The sequence below is a fragment of the Sinohyriopsis cumingii genome, chromosome 12, assembly GCF_028554795.1.
Source record: "Sinohyriopsis cumingii isolate HCF-2022 chromosome 12, ASM2855479v2, whole genome shotgun sequence".
NCBI lineage: Eukaryota > Metazoa > Mollusca > Bivalvia > Unionida > Unionidae > Sinohyriopsis > Sinohyriopsis cumingii.
Window position 1 is genome coordinate 12,930,005 of NC_142972.1, and position 15,182 is coordinate 12,945,186.

General features: G+C 35.3%; 1 protein-coding gene across 1 annotated transcript in view; it reads left to right on the forward strand.

Moving 5' to 3' along the window:
• Positions 1-10,709: 10,709 nt before the first annotated feature.
• LOC149786019 (E3 ubiquitin-protein ligase rnf213-alpha-like) overlaps positions 10,710-15,182 on the forward strand; it is a 180,064-nt gene continuing 175,591 nt past the window's right edge. Inside the window, exons 1-2 of the mRNA XM_089978096.1 lie at positions 10,710-10,848; positions 14,507-14,811. Of these exons, the coding sequence (XP_089834222.1) occupies positions 10,710-10,848; positions 14,507-14,811 (444 nt within the window). The remainder of the gene's footprint in view (positions 10,849-14,506; positions 14,812-15,182) is intronic.

Sequence of the window (15,182 nt, forward strand, 5' to 3'; positions counted from 1 at the left end):
TATACACTGTAGTGTCAAGCTCATGTGGTGAACAGATTTGGACATATTTATGATTTTATATGCACCAGATATTTTCTGGTCAGGATTTAACTAATTTTTCAGGTATCTTTTCATACATGTATAGTTTGTGTTACACCAACATTTTTGTATAGTGATGTTCTTTTGATAATGAACATTTAATTACATATGTGGTACATACAATAAATGATGTACTACTTCAACACTTGCGGTTTGTCTTTTTAAAGCAGGGGTTAAGTATGTGTGTGTGTGTATAGTTTAGTTTGTTTATTTGACTTGTGTCCTCTATTTCTCAGTATATATTTATCATAGGTTTGAAATAATAGTTTAGTTTCAAGTTCAAAAATCTGTGTTACAGTGCAGTTTAGTCACGATTGCTCTTTCTTTAGGTAATTAAAAATAATTCTTAGTAACAATCTTGAAACTTGATTAAGTGCTTTTCCAGGGTTTTCGATGCTGAAAAAAATCAAAGTCCAAACTGTCCATCGTTTTCCAATGTTTTCCATGCTGAAAAATTTCAAAGTCCAAAATGTCCAGCATTTTCCAGGCATGTCCAGCATTTTCCATGCGCAATGTGCAGGGTTTCCATGCTAAATTCTGCAGAATATTTCATTTTTCCATCGTTTTCCATGTTTTTCCATTGTATTCCAGCCTTTTCCAGAGTATACGATGGAAAAAGTACAGCCGGGAACAATGCCCTTGTTATAATCAAGTGTTACTTTTACATTAATTTGTTATTTTAGTTTGGTTTGAAAATAGATGCAAGACATTAAATAGACTCCTCTATCCCAGGAACATATGAGATATTTCACTCCTTGATCCCAGTGGAACAGTTTTGTTTGGAGTCATTCAGGACTTGGAACATAAATCCTTGACCACAGGAGAGTCTGAAATCTTTCTGTTATTATGTCAAGAAATGTAATGTTGTTCTAGGGTTTAACATCATTTTCAGCACAAGATAGGCTATACATGGCAGCCAGTATAACTGGTGGAGGAAGAACCCTGGAAAACCCAGGGAGGAACCACCGACCCATGAAAAGCTACTGGCAGGCTTTCCCATGTACCCACGGAAATGTAATGTACCTGAAGAGTCACAGAGTTCTATCAGTGTAGGCTCTCCTAAATCCCAGGTGGATATGGGATCATTTTCCAAGTCTTTGTGACTCTGGAGAATACTCCTCAGTCCCCGAAGGGTATAGCATCTTTTTGTTCATTAGAGTATTCCTTGATCTGCGGAGGGTATGGGGTCTTCTTAGAGCCATGCAGTTCCACCAGCTGAATCAGGTGTATTTATAGTAAGAGGTGCACTCCTTTATATGGAAGGGCACAATAGAGAGTGTATTTAACATTTCATTATGTACTATTTAATGGTGGAATGTCAAAACAATCGAGTAAACTTGTCACTTGATTTATGGAAAGATATTTTTCATTCATGAGGATAAAAGCCTATGAAGTCTGAGCCTTTACTACCCCATGGCCCTATTTAACTCATTCTTCATTGAAGGATGTTATGAAGGCTACATTTGGTGATCACACATGACTTTCTCCTCTTTGTATGTTTGTTCCTTAATGGACGAGAGCAAGGCATACATTCTTTAGGGCCTAATTGTGGAACAAAAAAGTAGCTGTACTTACAGATGCTAACTTAAAGTACGGTGGTGGACATTATTACAGAAATGATGAGAATATCTTTGCTTAAACCTGAGTTTTTGAGGCCATCAGCCTCCTACTGCACTGGCAAATTCAGCTGTGCAGTAACAACTGGTAACATACTACTGATTTAAAAATATAGTTTGTTTGTGTGGGTTTTTAGTGGGGTGAAACTAATTTTGATGATGCAATACTTACCTGTTAATATTGTCATATTCTCTTCTCCCACTCTGCTTTGATGTCCTACTGGTCTTCTGTTCTGAACAAGTTGAGACTATGGCGCATGTGCCAGGGATATGGGCAGCAGACTGGATCTGTCTGATGTTCAGGTTTTTTTTCCAGAACTCTCGTTCGAGGTTGATCTATGGGAGAATGAAATATTATATCGACAAGGGTAATTCTGTCCCAGAGCAACAGGCTATGCTAAGACCAACACTTAAGTATTGCATCATTAAAATTAACTTTACCTCCCAAGTAACAATATAATAACTATAGCTCTTGACTAAATACCATGACCAAAGTCTGTGGATGGTGTGCAGCCTTATTATTCTTGGGTCAAAATGTGAAAGAGCAAGGCCCTATTTAGTTGAAGAAAAATGAGTTTATAGAACAACTTTTTTCAAAGAATAAGTTTCTTCACCAGACTTTTGACTGCTTGCAAACAGCTATTCCACCTGACCTGATGCTGGACCAGTCGAAAAGCACATATAAAATGAAATGCATGAACGTGCCTCAACTGGACTATCTAACATGAACAGAAAGTGGATATGTGCGCTGACTGGTAAAAATGGTCTGACATAAAGACAACTTAAGTAAACACTTCATGTAGAACAGAAGGGGGGTAACTTTGAATTTCAGTGTAAATAAGTCCTAAATTAGCCACATCATATATTAAAGAACTACTTAAAGTAAATTACACATTAAATTTTTTATCCTCAGTCACATACCATTCACTGTTCATGTTAAGTAAATAATAGAGTTCATAGGGATCATGCTTTTACATCTGTAACACTTGCTCAATCAATAAACAATGGTTTAAAAATAAATAGCTACCAATTTTTCCAATTTAAGTGATCCAGGAATATCTCCTGATGCATTTACTGGGCAGCTTGTTCATAGGTGTGATGATATGTCAGATTTTCTGTGATAGTAAGTTTAAAGATATTATAGCATGGAGAGAACAAATATACAATAGATTAACAGCTATTGAACAGTATGGGAGTGAAAGAGCAAACTAAATTCAAGAGTTGCCAAAAGAGATTGACAACAAGAGGAAAACAATTTTTGGTACACAGGACTTGTTTAAACAGATTTCATGCTCTTTCTATCTAATTCTATAGAAGCATTGTAAGCTGAAGAGAAATATATTGTAATCACTTGTATTGTAAAATGTTATGCTGCCCTTTACCCTTTTAAAAATTAACATCCCTAGATGAATACTTTCATACTTTGTGTCTGTCATTTACAAACTCATTTATTCACCATAGTGAGCTTTCAGCATTTTTTAGTAAAATTCATGCATTAACTACTTGCTGAACTTGAACACTGTAAATTTTTCTAAATGGACCTGGAAAGTTTGATTTTTTTGTCCTTTAATCTGACCAATATCACATTTTTATCTATGATCATTCTTATTTCAAATAATAAATCTTTTTGTTATCTGTGAAAATTTGTTTCATCAGTGCATGTTTGTACATTATTGTTAAGTCAGAAATGCACTGTACTCCTTAATTTAGACCAAGATGTTAATCCCTACCAGCTGTAGAGTAATTGTAATTGGTATATCCAATAAAGTTCTCTATCTTTCCTAAAATTAGTGCTACTAGAGAGCTTTGGATCAGATTTAATAAGTTATATTATCTCATGTTTAACACAATTTATGTTGTGGTCAGATAAATTAAAAGTCTTAGACACTGGGTAATCTTGTATGGTTATGGATCTCCCTCAAGTGCTCTATTATTCTCACTTGGAATTCCCATTCTGTCTCACCTACATATTGTTTACTACATTTCATGTAGGTGAGTAAATATATTGCATGTGATACCGTGTCCTCTTAGTTAGTGTTCCCAGCATTGACGAAATCATGAAAATTATTGAAACTCAGGCATAGATTAATTTCTAATCCTCAAGCAATTTTCCCTTTAAGGCCACACTTCTGGAGGTAGTTAGACACTTTTTTAATTTGACATATTTGGAAAGAAGTTTTGTTGCTTCATTATAAGGTAGAATTGATTGGGATGGTAGTAGCAAACGCCGCTTGTGGGTGTTCTGTTACTGGTTCTTAGTTTTCTCTTTTTGTTCAAAGTCTCATTTCTCCTGACAACTGTATGTGTAAAAGAGTTCAACAAGAGTACTAATGCACTCTCATATAGACTGATTGGGCTGTCATTGGTTTTGGGATCCTGTAGATTGGATTCCCAAGAGGGTCGCATTCACTTCCAATTAAATATCAAAATATAAACAAAGGGAAGATGATGTCTTTTTGGATGTGGAAGTGAACCCTCCCATCTGCTGGGGGTATCCTAGTTACCCCCTGTCCCACTATATTAAGGGGGTGACTAGGACACCCCAGCAGATGGGAGGGTTCACTTCCACATTCCAGCAGTCATCATCTTCCCTTGTACATTTTTGTTGTTGAATAGATTCTCCATCTCTATACCAAACACAGAATTAAACATGAGCTTTAAGAAATCCATTACGAAGATGGTTGCTTTTTTGTTTCAGAATGGTATTCAGTTCAGTGTAAGATTTTATTAGTCATGGTTTTTGATCAAATAACAGGACATCATGTACCTTTATTAGTTTTAAATTTAACTGAACATAAACTTCAAATAAGAGTGGTGTTTAACTTGGGTACTGGTGGTTATGTACCCTTTTTCTCTATCAATTTCTTCTGCAACAGTGATAAATCACATTATTGTTGATTCAGTTTTTCCTATGCCAATGTGTATTCATTGAAATGGTTGTGTATATGTGTTGGTATCTTTAAATCTGGGGCCCTGAGTGGCCGAGTGGTCAAAAACGCTCACTGTTCTGGATCACAGCCATCTCACCTCTGTCTGCTTGGGTTCGAGTCTCAGGCTTGGCTAGCATGGGTATGTGGGAAAGCCTGCCAGTAGCTTCTCATGGGTCGGTGGTTCTTCCTGGGTTTTCCAGGGTTCTTAGTCCACCAGTTATACTGGCCACCATGTATAGCCTATCTTGTGCTGAAAAATAGCGTTAAACCCTAGAACAACAACAATAATCTTTAAATCTGTCTGTAAAATATCACCAAATTTTTTATCATTCCAAGACATTAGATTGTCTTTATAATTTTGATTTGTTGTTTGGTTGCCCATCTGAAGTTCTTCACATGCAATGAATTGGCTCATTTTCCAGTCCTAAAGGTTATTACAATCTAGCTACATAATGAATAACCTTGACATTTCATATTCTTCATTATCTCTTATTTTACCTTCATCATCATCATAGGACTTGTGCTCAGTTGCACTTTAACATGCTTAGATATACTGATACCCCACCACAACAGTAGTAGGAATATGGTGTTACCCTCATCTGTTTGTCTAACCATAAACCATGGTTTAAAGTTTTGCATTTAGTTCATTTCATGTACTTTGATGAGGGCATCTCTGTTCCATTAACACAATTCTTGTTATATTGTTGTACATAGGATTCCTTCTTTCTGTCCATTCTTTACTCTGTCTTCAGTCTTGTGAATGTGACTAGTCAAGAATTTTTTGATAGATTGCTGTGAAACTAGGTACATATAGCCAGCATCTAAAGATGTGCATATTAAATATCAAGTTCACCTGGGATTCTTGTTGGAGTTTTGTACTTTTAACTTGTAGCTGGATCTAGTGTAAGACAGAATGTTGTAAGTGCTACTAGTCTTGCAATTTTTAGATATAGTGGTTATGCACCAGTAGGTTCATGTGGTGGCCTGTTGTCTGTTGTCTATCCGTTAGCAAAAGATTATTATCTCTACATCCATTTTGCATTGACACAGCCAACTGGTCAGGTGATGGAGCAAAAAGAGGTGTGAATTTCTGATAAGGTTGTAAATGAGGTTTACTACCTACCTCCCCCCCCATCTGTGTCCCAGATTGTTGGGATCATCTGAGGATAGAATTATTTCTAGTTTGAAGAGGCTGTCTGGGGCACAGCCCAAGACCAACTGGCTGTTGCTCTCCTACTTGGTAAAATGTGAGGGAGCTGACTTGGAAATTGTATAAAGGCCAAAGTGGGCCAGACAGCAAAAGGTCTCACTGGACAGTTTATCTGGTGAATTTTCATCCAACAATGACCAATTACAGAAAAATGAGAATAATTTTACAGTGAAGATACAAAAAAAACCCCAAATGATTTTTGTGGAAAGCATACATGTGAGATTTTGACTGCAGTAATCAAGTTAATTCCTGATGCAACTGGTGGTTTTTATACTGAACCAACACTGCCACCAACCCCTAAATTTTACATTCATTTTTGTCAAGAAATAGCTATTTTGAATATTTTTCTGCGACAAGGCAGCTAAAAGAATCAGTATGTGCCTTATGCATGAATAAAGTTCACTAGTACTATAACAAAGTAGGATACTTTTCATCACCCCTCAACCATCTAGATTTTTTTATATTTACCTCTGTAGCAGACACACGTAAATATGTAAGCCAAGTCGGCTGCACATTTGCAGCACAAGTTACACATTTGATCTCCAATGCTCGTCTAACTGTGACAGGCAGTCACCAACAAGCCAACCCATTTCCAATCCTAACTCAAAGTAAATCTAAACCACATTACAGATTTAGCTTCTGTGTGAATTTATAAATGCTAGGCTTGTGATAACTATGTTCATGCCTTCTACCTTAAAATTAGGGGGGTGTCAAAATACGAAACTATCCTGAGTGAGACCTTAAGAATTCAAATAGCAGTCTGATTAAGGGGAAATCTTCTTATTTTCAAAACCTTGGCCAATTCTAAATAAAATGCAACCTTAAAAGTTTGAAATTCAAAATTGTTTGTTTCCTATGATTTATTGAATTTATCGATGACCAAAAGCTATCAAACAGAGCAACAGCTATGAGACAGCTTCATACTTCATGTATTACTTTCCCCTCTGAAACATACAATTTCTTTATAATATGTCAGTTTCATCATTTTTTATAGCTAATACACCCTGTCTTGTGAGTGCCTGGTGATATCAGAGACATCTGAGAGCACAAATAATACAACTCTTCATGCAATCTGAAATAGTAGTGAATAAAAGATGTAAAAGAAGCCAAGCTGAATTTCTTGTAAAATAACTGCGGAATGTACATGCTAAGTACTTGAAAGAATAATAACAATGCACTGCATATATAAACTGACCAGAACTCTCGCACTAATTTCATGAAGGAGGTCAAATCTTTTCTAGAATAGAGAAATCCAATGTAGACTGCAAGGAAGGCAACTCATCAGGCAACATCAAATGTATGGATCAATCTTTGTAAACTGAACCACATCAGTTGGGAAACTTAAGCAGTGAAATTCTATACCCAGATTCATCCCATCTGTTGATAAAACAATATACATGGATAATGTATTTTAAGAACACTAACAAGGTCACCTTTAAATCATTTTCATACTGGCCGGCACATAATGTTGTTGAAGTTGCTGCTATTTAGAAGTTTGTTTTGCTAGTGATTGTCAGCTGCATAGAATCAAATCATGCAAAGTAAAAAAAGGGGAGGAGAAAAAACACATTGTAAAAAGGGACATACATTTAACATAACTTACCAAAATCTTCAATGGAACTGGTGCAGATATATTTGTTCCTGTGAAAGCTCTACAGCAATTGGTGTGTCTGACTCCCAATACATTTTTGATGTTGTCCTGCTGTTAGCAATATCACTTTGGCAGGTGTGCTCCCATACAGCTTGAGGCCTACAAGAAAATAAAACCCTGAACCTCTTATATATAGGTCATTATAACTTAAATTTCTGTAAATAAGATGAAATCTACGTATTGAAACATTGCGTCATGATTAGATAATGGATGTAAAGGCATTAAATTAAGGCAATCATCATAAAATTAGGAAAATATACTATGTATGTACTGAAAATGTTGATAAACTGAATAAGTATGTGAAATACTTCAATTAAACCTCCTTGAATGAAACTTATAAGGCTTTTGTTGTTCATTAGGAGAATGGATCAAGAGCAGTACCTGGTAACACTAAAACTGTTGAGTTAACTCCCTTGTTCTACTCTGATTAAGTGCTATCAAATTTATGTGAAGTGTATGTTTGGAATACCTAACTATGTCAGATTCAAGATATGGAGGTAATAAGGAAATTATTTATGGCACAGTGAATCACATTTGACAAGACTGAAAAAATGACACCGGTTCTTAAGGTCTCACTGGACAGTTTATCTGGTGAATTTTCATTGGACAATGACCAGTTACAGAAAAATGAGAATAATTTTACACTGAAGATAAAAATAAAAACAAACAAATGATTTTATAGAAAGCATACATGTGAGATTTTGACTGCAGTAATCAAGTTAATTCCTGATGCAACTGGTGGTTTTTATACTGAACCAACACTACCACCAACCCCTAAATGTTACATTCAATTTTGACAAGAAATAGCTATTTTGAATATTTTCTTGTGACAAGGCAGCTAAAAGAATCAGTATGTGCCTTATGCATGAATAAAGTTCACTAGTACTATAACCAATTAGCATACTTTTCATCACCCCTCAACCATCTAGATTTTTAGATATTTACCTCTGTAGCAGACACACTTAAATATGTAAGCCAAGTCGGCTGCACATTTGCAGCCCAAGTTACGCATTTGATCTCCAGTGCTCATCTAACTGACAGGCAGTCACCAACAAGCCAACCCATTTCCAATCCTAACTTGAAGTAAATCTAAACCACATTACATATCTAGCTTATGTGTGAATTTATTTATTACCAAATAAAAATTAAATGACTTCTATTTTGGCCATATGATCTATAAATAAGAAATACATAAATGTGTACTTTTTTATACAAATTTTGGGTAAATAATGCCATCCACTTGAATTATTCCAAAGCACAAGCAAAAAATGACGTTGTTATAAAAGTTTTACAAGTTTTTTTAATTTACTATATTCATCTCAATGCTGGACAGATCTAAGTTATTGCATTGCATTGTGGTAAGGTTCAAAACAGTCTGTGCAAAGACTTGTTCCACAAGAAGAACAGTTAACCTTTGTTTCTCTCCTGACTTGCCTCTTGGAACACTGTTGACACCTACCCATGCTACCTGTCTTTAGCCAATATGAATTTCTTTGTGGGGATGCCTTTTCTACCCATTTTGTTTTCCTCCCTTCTCTAAATGTACCCCAAAACTGCTTTGTTAATTTAGTGCAGAAATCTAGCATGGTTTGCATTTTTGTTCTGGTTTGCCTTTCCAGCTGTTGATGGTTTGAGCTAACTTTATCATGATGAATGTATTTGCAAATGGAAGATCAAATATGAACTAAAACAGATAGTGCCACCACTTCCTGCTTGTGTGGTATATAGACAGCGGTGTTCAAATTTGATCTGCCTTGTCCACTCCATTTATGTAGTCATTGTAAAGTTTCATGATTGAAGGATGTGGCACTTAAATAATTCTTCCATTGTGCTGCCTTCTGGATATCAAATCATGAATATTGGCTGGGTCATCAGCTGAAAATGCACGACTCTTTTGTCTTTCTATGCCACTGCCACTTGCCACTTTTCCCATTGTGTTATTTTTTTAATTCTCGATTCTGTTAGTCTGATTCCACATCACATGCCTATAAAATGTTCTTTGACACGCTGTTACACAATTTAATGTGCCTGTTCTCATTGGGGCAAGAGCATTAATAGGATCATTTAAATGGTATAGCGCATAAACAACAGTGGACAATGGGTACGTACTTGAATATGGTTTGTCTATTCCAGTAAACCTGCCTGGTTTAGAATTTTTGTCAACACTGATGACATTATTTTGTAACTGTGATTCATTAACATGGTCAAGTTTATCATGAATAATCCAGGTTGGACCATCTTGGCTAATGTTCAACAATAAATTTTATTCTGAATATGTACTTGCTGTCATCCATAAGATTGTTAATAATAGTAGCTGCTGGTTTGTCATTCATGGTGGAATCAACAAAAATACCATCACCATCTATCCTAAATGTTGAAAAAACATGAACAGCACCATCTGAGTTAAACTTATTTTTGGCCATTTTGATAAATTCGTGTAACTGTAACTCAAATGGTGGTCGCTTTTTATCACCTGGTAATCTGTCAAAATCAAATCTAGTGGTGCATTGTGGTTCAATCTTGGCTAACCTCACAAATTCATTTATGGTTAACAATGAATTTATCTTGTTTTATAAATTTTTTGGTGCAATTTTTGTCCATGGAATAGGTGGTGTTATACCAGTTAGTTTAAAATACTGATCTCTCAGCTGCTTTCCAGCATTAGAAATACTTGTTCCTGTAGTAAGCAATATACTTTCTTTAATATAAGATAACTTTCCTCTAATTAGAAAAAAACTTATTACTATAATTATGCCAATGACAAAAATAATTGCACTTGGCTAAGGATCAGATCAGTAACTCCTTGTGGAAAAAACTGTTGCAGAGATTATTGTAGGGTTCATATGAAACCCTGTCTGATATGTGGGATGGGGGCGAAAGGTAGAACTGAACTATGTTTCGCTTGTGGTGGACAAAAATATCACATGCTGAAAAGATATTTTGAGATAATAAATGCTGATGATAATGTTAAATTAAAGGTTGCACAAGTCTACATAGAAAGATATATTAAAAATAATGTCATATTAGAAAAAGTTAAATAATGAATCAAGTTGAAAAAGTACTGATCTTGATGAATTTGTGAAGCATCCAGTATTTGTTGATTATGAAGCCAACAGAGCTGGCATTATCAGAAATTGCCGACTGAAGAAACCTGTTGGAAATGTTAATAATGCAGGTTATAATCAGATAATTAATAGAATACCTGACGATAAAAAAAAACAAAAATGTATCTTGCGCACAGATTTGTGTACGAGTGCCACAGTGGTGTGATAGATGATGGTCTTGTCGTTGATCATATCAACTTAAACAGAAAAGATAACTGCATTGAAAATCTTCAAAACATCACATTAAGTGAGAAAGCAGGCAAGGAAAACCTGGCAAATGTTTAAAAAAAAAAACTCCTTGATCTGTTAAATCAATTAATCAGGAAACCTGAGAAATAAGGGAATTTTCTTCAATGTTGGCTGTAGGAAAATATTTTGATATTAATCCTGGAGCTTTACAGTATGTAGCAAACTGTATACATAACTCAGCTATATTGAAGCTGTTCAGTCAGAAAATAAAATTTACATATATCGGTCAGTAATCAACATCGATACTAGCCTCACATTGGCCTTTTATAACGAGAAAATGTTTTTTAAGCCTGGATTACAAAATTGAGCCTTTATTTTGCAGTAGTAATTGGTATTATTTTTTTTATGCCCCCAGATTACAAAATTGTGGCCTTGATTGAAATCCATAGTAAGAGCAGAATCACTCATTATTTTATTATTACAACAACGATTTAATTACAGATCACCAGTTAGTTATACATAACAGAACAGGCATAATTTCAAATGCTCAGATACTTGATAAATTCTCTGTATAGTGTTATATAAATGGGTGTATGTTATTAATTTTTTATCTGTATGTGTATCTGTCTGTTCATAAGTGTGAATGTACTGATACATTCTGTGAGCAGCACTGCTGGTATAAATAGCATGAAGGTAAGTAACTTGTGTAGTAATCGGTCTGTTATTTTATGCAAATATTGCTGTACCACTTTGTTGACAGGTCGGAAAGTAGCACCTTATATAGAGTTGTAAATGAGATAATCATGTGGAAACTCACTTCAACTTCTATTCCAGAACATGACTGACATATTGCTGGCATTAAAAAAAATTATTATTAAGTTGTGGGGTGCCTGCAATGCACAGAAAAAAGATGAAATATTGAATGTGTAATTGTAAACTTGTAAAATTTAACCCTGGTGCACTTGCCTGGGCCCCCTCCTGAACCCCAATAGAGGGGCACATTTTATAGCACAGGGGGTTCACTGGGGGTGTGTGTGCTTGATTCCAAAATTGAAATTCAGTCTGGACAGCCCTCTGAATCTCTAAAATTTGGTTCTAAAATTTTGTTTCACACTTAGCGATTCGCCGGGGTGGTGGGATGTTCACGCACAATGGATAAATAAACTATAACAATTATCCAAGAGAGTCATTCAGTAGAGAGTCAATGTCAGTTAGCTTGGTTGCAGTCATTCTCTTTTGCTATTTATACAAGATTCGGATTGGCCTGTGGTAACTAATAAATCAGCATTGCCACAGGTAAAATCAGCACTCTTATAAGGCCCGAATTGTAAAATGGGGCCTTGATTGGGGGGGTCCCCCTCAAGATCAATGCCACTTTTTTTGGTCAGTCCACCCTCTTCTGCTGCTTGATCTGATGTTGGACCAACCCAGGGGTAACCAACCCTTATCTCAGAGGAGGGACCATCTGTTGCAGCTCAGGGGCTCTCTCCTCCACCACAGCCTATAGAGTCTCCACTGTTTCGCTTGGGTCATCTCAATTAATCTCTCTGCAAGCAAGCCAGAGTGCCAAGTTGATCATTCAGTCCAGAAATAGATCAATCTCTAAGGTATATAACACCAAATAGAGTACTTTGCCATTGGTGTAGCAGAAAACATGTAAATTCTGGCTGTCCCTCTGTGAGAACACAGTGGTCGATTTTCTCCTCTTTGTTTTTGAAGAGAAATCTTGCTTAGTTTCTGCTATTAAGGACTGTCAGGTGCCAAGTGGATCATTCAGTCTAGAAATGATCAACCTCTAAGGTACTATATGACATCAAATGGAGTACATTTTCAAGAGGTCCTGCATCTGGAGAGATTTTGACTTTGCAGACCTGATTATGTATTTTGAATTGCAGAGACTAATGTCTCGCTTTCTAATGCCTAAATGAAATCTCTCTTGTGTCTTGCGGTCGATTCCTCCCGTAAACCTTTGGGTGAAGCTTCCATTGAGAACTTTACCCTCAAGACAATTTTCTTACTTGCCTTACTGTCTGTGCAATGAAGAAGCGAGCTATCTGTTTATCCTTGATCTTTTGCCCATCTATTAAACAAAGTTCAGTGGGTATTAGAAAATTTTGTTATTGCTCAAAAATGTTAAACATGATTTCAGCACTCAGCAGTTAAAGAGAAGATGTGATGTGATGTGATTTTGATTTTTAACATAGCTTTAACAATTTTTCAGTCATATCGCTACGATGTCTGCAATGTGGCAGTTTATAGTGATGTCTAGCACTGGGGCATCATGCCGCAGACATGTAGTATGATGTCCCACCCAGTCACATTATCCTGACACCAGGCCGACCAGTCCTAATACTAACCTCTTAATGCTGAACACCAAGCAAGGCAGTAAAGAGAAGAAATATTCATATCTTGAATTCTTTCAAATCCTATTTAACCAGTAGAGCATCAGTCCTGTTGAGGGACTATTTTTTGTTGTCTAGTTTTACTGATATTTTGGTACTTTATAGGTGAAAGTTTTAGGTTAAAGTTTAAAGTTGTGCTTATTGCTTGTAAGAAGGCATTTTGCAAATCACTTTCACTAAAGTAGGTTAAATATTATGTGTTCCATGACCTTTTTTTAAAAAATATTTTCCCAGTTTTACTGGTTTGTATTTCCTTTTTTTTAAATACAAATTATTGGTAAAGATTGAAGTTAAAGTTTGTGTTAAGGGTTGTTAATATGTAGGTAGATGTTAAAGTATGTGAAATTTTGTTTATAGGTTTTAAGAAGAAAATTTTTATTTAAAGCCATTTAACCATGATTTCTCGGTGGTAAACAGCATGTGCCAGACCTTATTTGAGACATTGTTTCCTAGTCTTAAAATGTTGTGCAGTTTTTGAGAAAAGTTTGAGGTTTAGGTGGTGTTTAAGGTTTGCTTTTTGTAGACAGCAGGTTAATGTTTGTGTTGAAGGTTTTGGTTATTGCTTGTAGGAAGGACTTATGCAATTGAATTTGACTTCTTTATGTTAAATACTGGTAGCTTGTACTGGAATGTATTAAATACTTTTTGCCACTATTTTATGCAAGTTTTGGGAAAGTTTTAGGCTAAAGATTGTGTTTAAGGTTTTGTTTATTGCTTGTGTAAAGAAACTGCATTTAAATTTCATGTCCGTGTTAAATAGCATGTGTGTGATGTTATTTAAGACATTTTTATCCAATTTTACTGATTCCTTTTTCTTTTTGTGTAAATTATATGACAGAGTTTGAGGTTAAAATGTTGTGTTGAAGTTTTGTTATATGTAGGCAGCTGGTTAAAGTTTGTGTTTAAGATTTTGGTTATATATCGATGCAGGAACTGCACATTAAAATTTAGCTTCTGACTGTAATTTCTGTGACCTTTTAATACCATTTTTAGAAACTGATTTTAATTTATAATGGAATAACTGAGTTTAAGGTTTACTTTTTTGTTTGCTGTATCACATCAGAATTTTTTAATCTTCTTCCTTTTACCATTGAGATGTGATCAGTACAACTTTGAATAAAAAGTAATAATCGATGATGCTAGAATATCTTTATAATTTGGAATAATTTGGTGAAGTGCTGCTGGATGGCATTGGTGTTCATGTAAGCTATACTGTCTTCTGACAGTTCTTGTAAGGTATAAGGTCTGTTGTTAAGCAACATAAATTTCTGTATGTTGAATAATCAAAGAAATATTTTTATACATTTTCTATTTTCTTTTATACAGATGAATGGCATCAGTATGATGGAGTTGTGTATCCAGAAAAGCAAGATGAAAGTTTCCTGACTAAGAATTTGAGAAAATTCAGGGGTTTTGTCTATGGAGATAACCCTGAGAGACATAAAGAAGATCTCAAACGTAGCTTGTTTTGCTTCTGGCCACAGTTATTTAAAGACTTTTGCAGTGACCTAAAATTACTAGTTCCAGTTGATAAAGCCATAATGTGGCTTGACCAACTAAAGAACTGCATGAGGAAAGTGTACTATATAGACAGACAGTGCTTCAGCTTAGAAATGGAATATGAGCGACAGGTACAAATTTTGTTCCAGCTTAGCAGTTGAAAGACCAATGTTGGTCTAATTCACCTTGTGTGTGCTGTAAAGTAGATCCTCTATAATTTTCTGGCCAATGGGGAGATATAGGTATCATGATTCTGGCAGCAATAGTGGCATTGTCTTCATCAACCAATGTTAAGATGGCTGTATTAAAGGTTTTGAAAGTCACCTATTGTTTACATTCAGTTAATTATTCAATTAATACTTTTGGTGAAAACTGCTATATGTTTACAGTTACATCCAGATCTAGTAGGAGTTACCTGTATAAGTATAAGACTGCTGGTTATAATAATACTGTTTACAGATCAAACAATGCATTAAACACTTTATATGTCTGTTTAGCATTA